Raw genomic sequence first — 983 nt, 5'->3', positions numbered from 1 at the left:
GGCCACCCTAGGGACGGGTGATGGGTCTCAGGACTTCCAGGGGATGGGTGTTGGATCTGAGGTTGCCCAAGGGATGGGTGATGGATCCAAGGCCCCCCTAGGGATGGGTGATGGGTTCCAGGCCACCCTAGGGATGGGTGAGGAGTTCCAGATCATCCTAAGGATGGGTGATGGGTCTCAGGCTCCCCAGGGGAAGGTTGGTGAGTCCCAGACCACTCTAGGGACAGGTGATGGGTCTTAGGCCATCCCAGGAGATGGGTGACGGGTCCCAGACTTGCTTGTAGGACCCGTACAGGGATGCCCGGCCCCTGCACATGGGGCCCCCTCCCACGTGGCCACCGAAGCACAGCGGCAGCTTTGCTCAGCACCCTGGAGATACTGAGCCCCCACACCCCAAACAAGGCTCCCATGGGGTCTCCCACCTGTGGCGGGATGATGTCGAAGAGGTCCCCGCCGGGGGCATACTCCTGAGCGAAGACGTAGCAGTCCTCAGTCTCGAAGACCACGTCAAAGACCTTGATGATGAAGGGGCTGGAGGAGAGCGTGTTGGTGATGCTGAACTCCCGCAGGAAGTTCTTCAACTTCGTCTTGCTCTTGTTGACGAACTTCAGGGCCATCTTGGTGCCTGCGGTAGGCAGGGGATGGGGATGAGCCCGGGGCACGGTTGGGACATGCCGGGCACCTTGCTCCCAGCGCGGCCGCGTCCCTCACCCCCCCCGCTCCCCTCACCTGTGCTTTTGTGGGACACCAGGTCCACCTTGCCGTAGGTGCCCTTGCCGAGCTCGCGGATGAGGTCGTAGTGCTTGCTGATGTCGGTGCCCGAGAGGGTGCGGATGGCCAGGGACTGCATGTCCTCGGTGATGAGGGGCACCCCGCAGCAGGCCAGCTTGCGCGACGGCTCTTGCTCAATCGAACCCGCGCTCATGGCTGCGCTGCAAGGCAGAGGCGCGTCACTGCTCTCAGTGGGTGCTGCGAAACCACCG

The 983-nt window shown here is 63.2% G+C and overlaps 1 protein-coding gene across 1 annotated transcript in view; it reads right to left on the bottom strand.

Moving 5' to 3' along the window:
- SBK1 (SH3 domain binding kinase 1) overlaps positions 1–925 on the bottom strand; it is a gene marked incomplete at its 3' end in the record, with an annotated part of 1,301 nt that extends 376 nt beyond the window's left edge. The window contains exons 1-2 of the mRNA XM_010293262.1: positions 730–925; positions 423–625 (exon numbers count right to left, since the gene is read on the bottom strand). Of these exons, the coding sequence (XP_010291564.1) occupies positions 423–625; positions 730–925 (399 nt within the window). The remainder of the gene's footprint in view (positions 1–422; positions 626–729) is intronic.
- Positions 926–983: the final 58 nt, after the last annotated feature.

The sequence above is a fragment of the Phaethon lepturus genome, unplaced genomic scaffold (genome assembly GCF_000687285.1).
Source record: "Phaethon lepturus isolate BGI_N335 unplaced genomic scaffold, ASM68728v1 scaffold30610, whole genome shotgun sequence".
In the NCBI taxonomy this organism is placed as follows: domain Eukaryota; kingdom Metazoa; phylum Chordata; class Aves; order Phaethontiformes; family Phaethontidae; genus Phaethon; species Phaethon lepturus.
The sequence above is the reverse complement of the archived record's forward strand: the minus strand, read 5'-3'. Positions and strand labels throughout refer to the sequence as shown.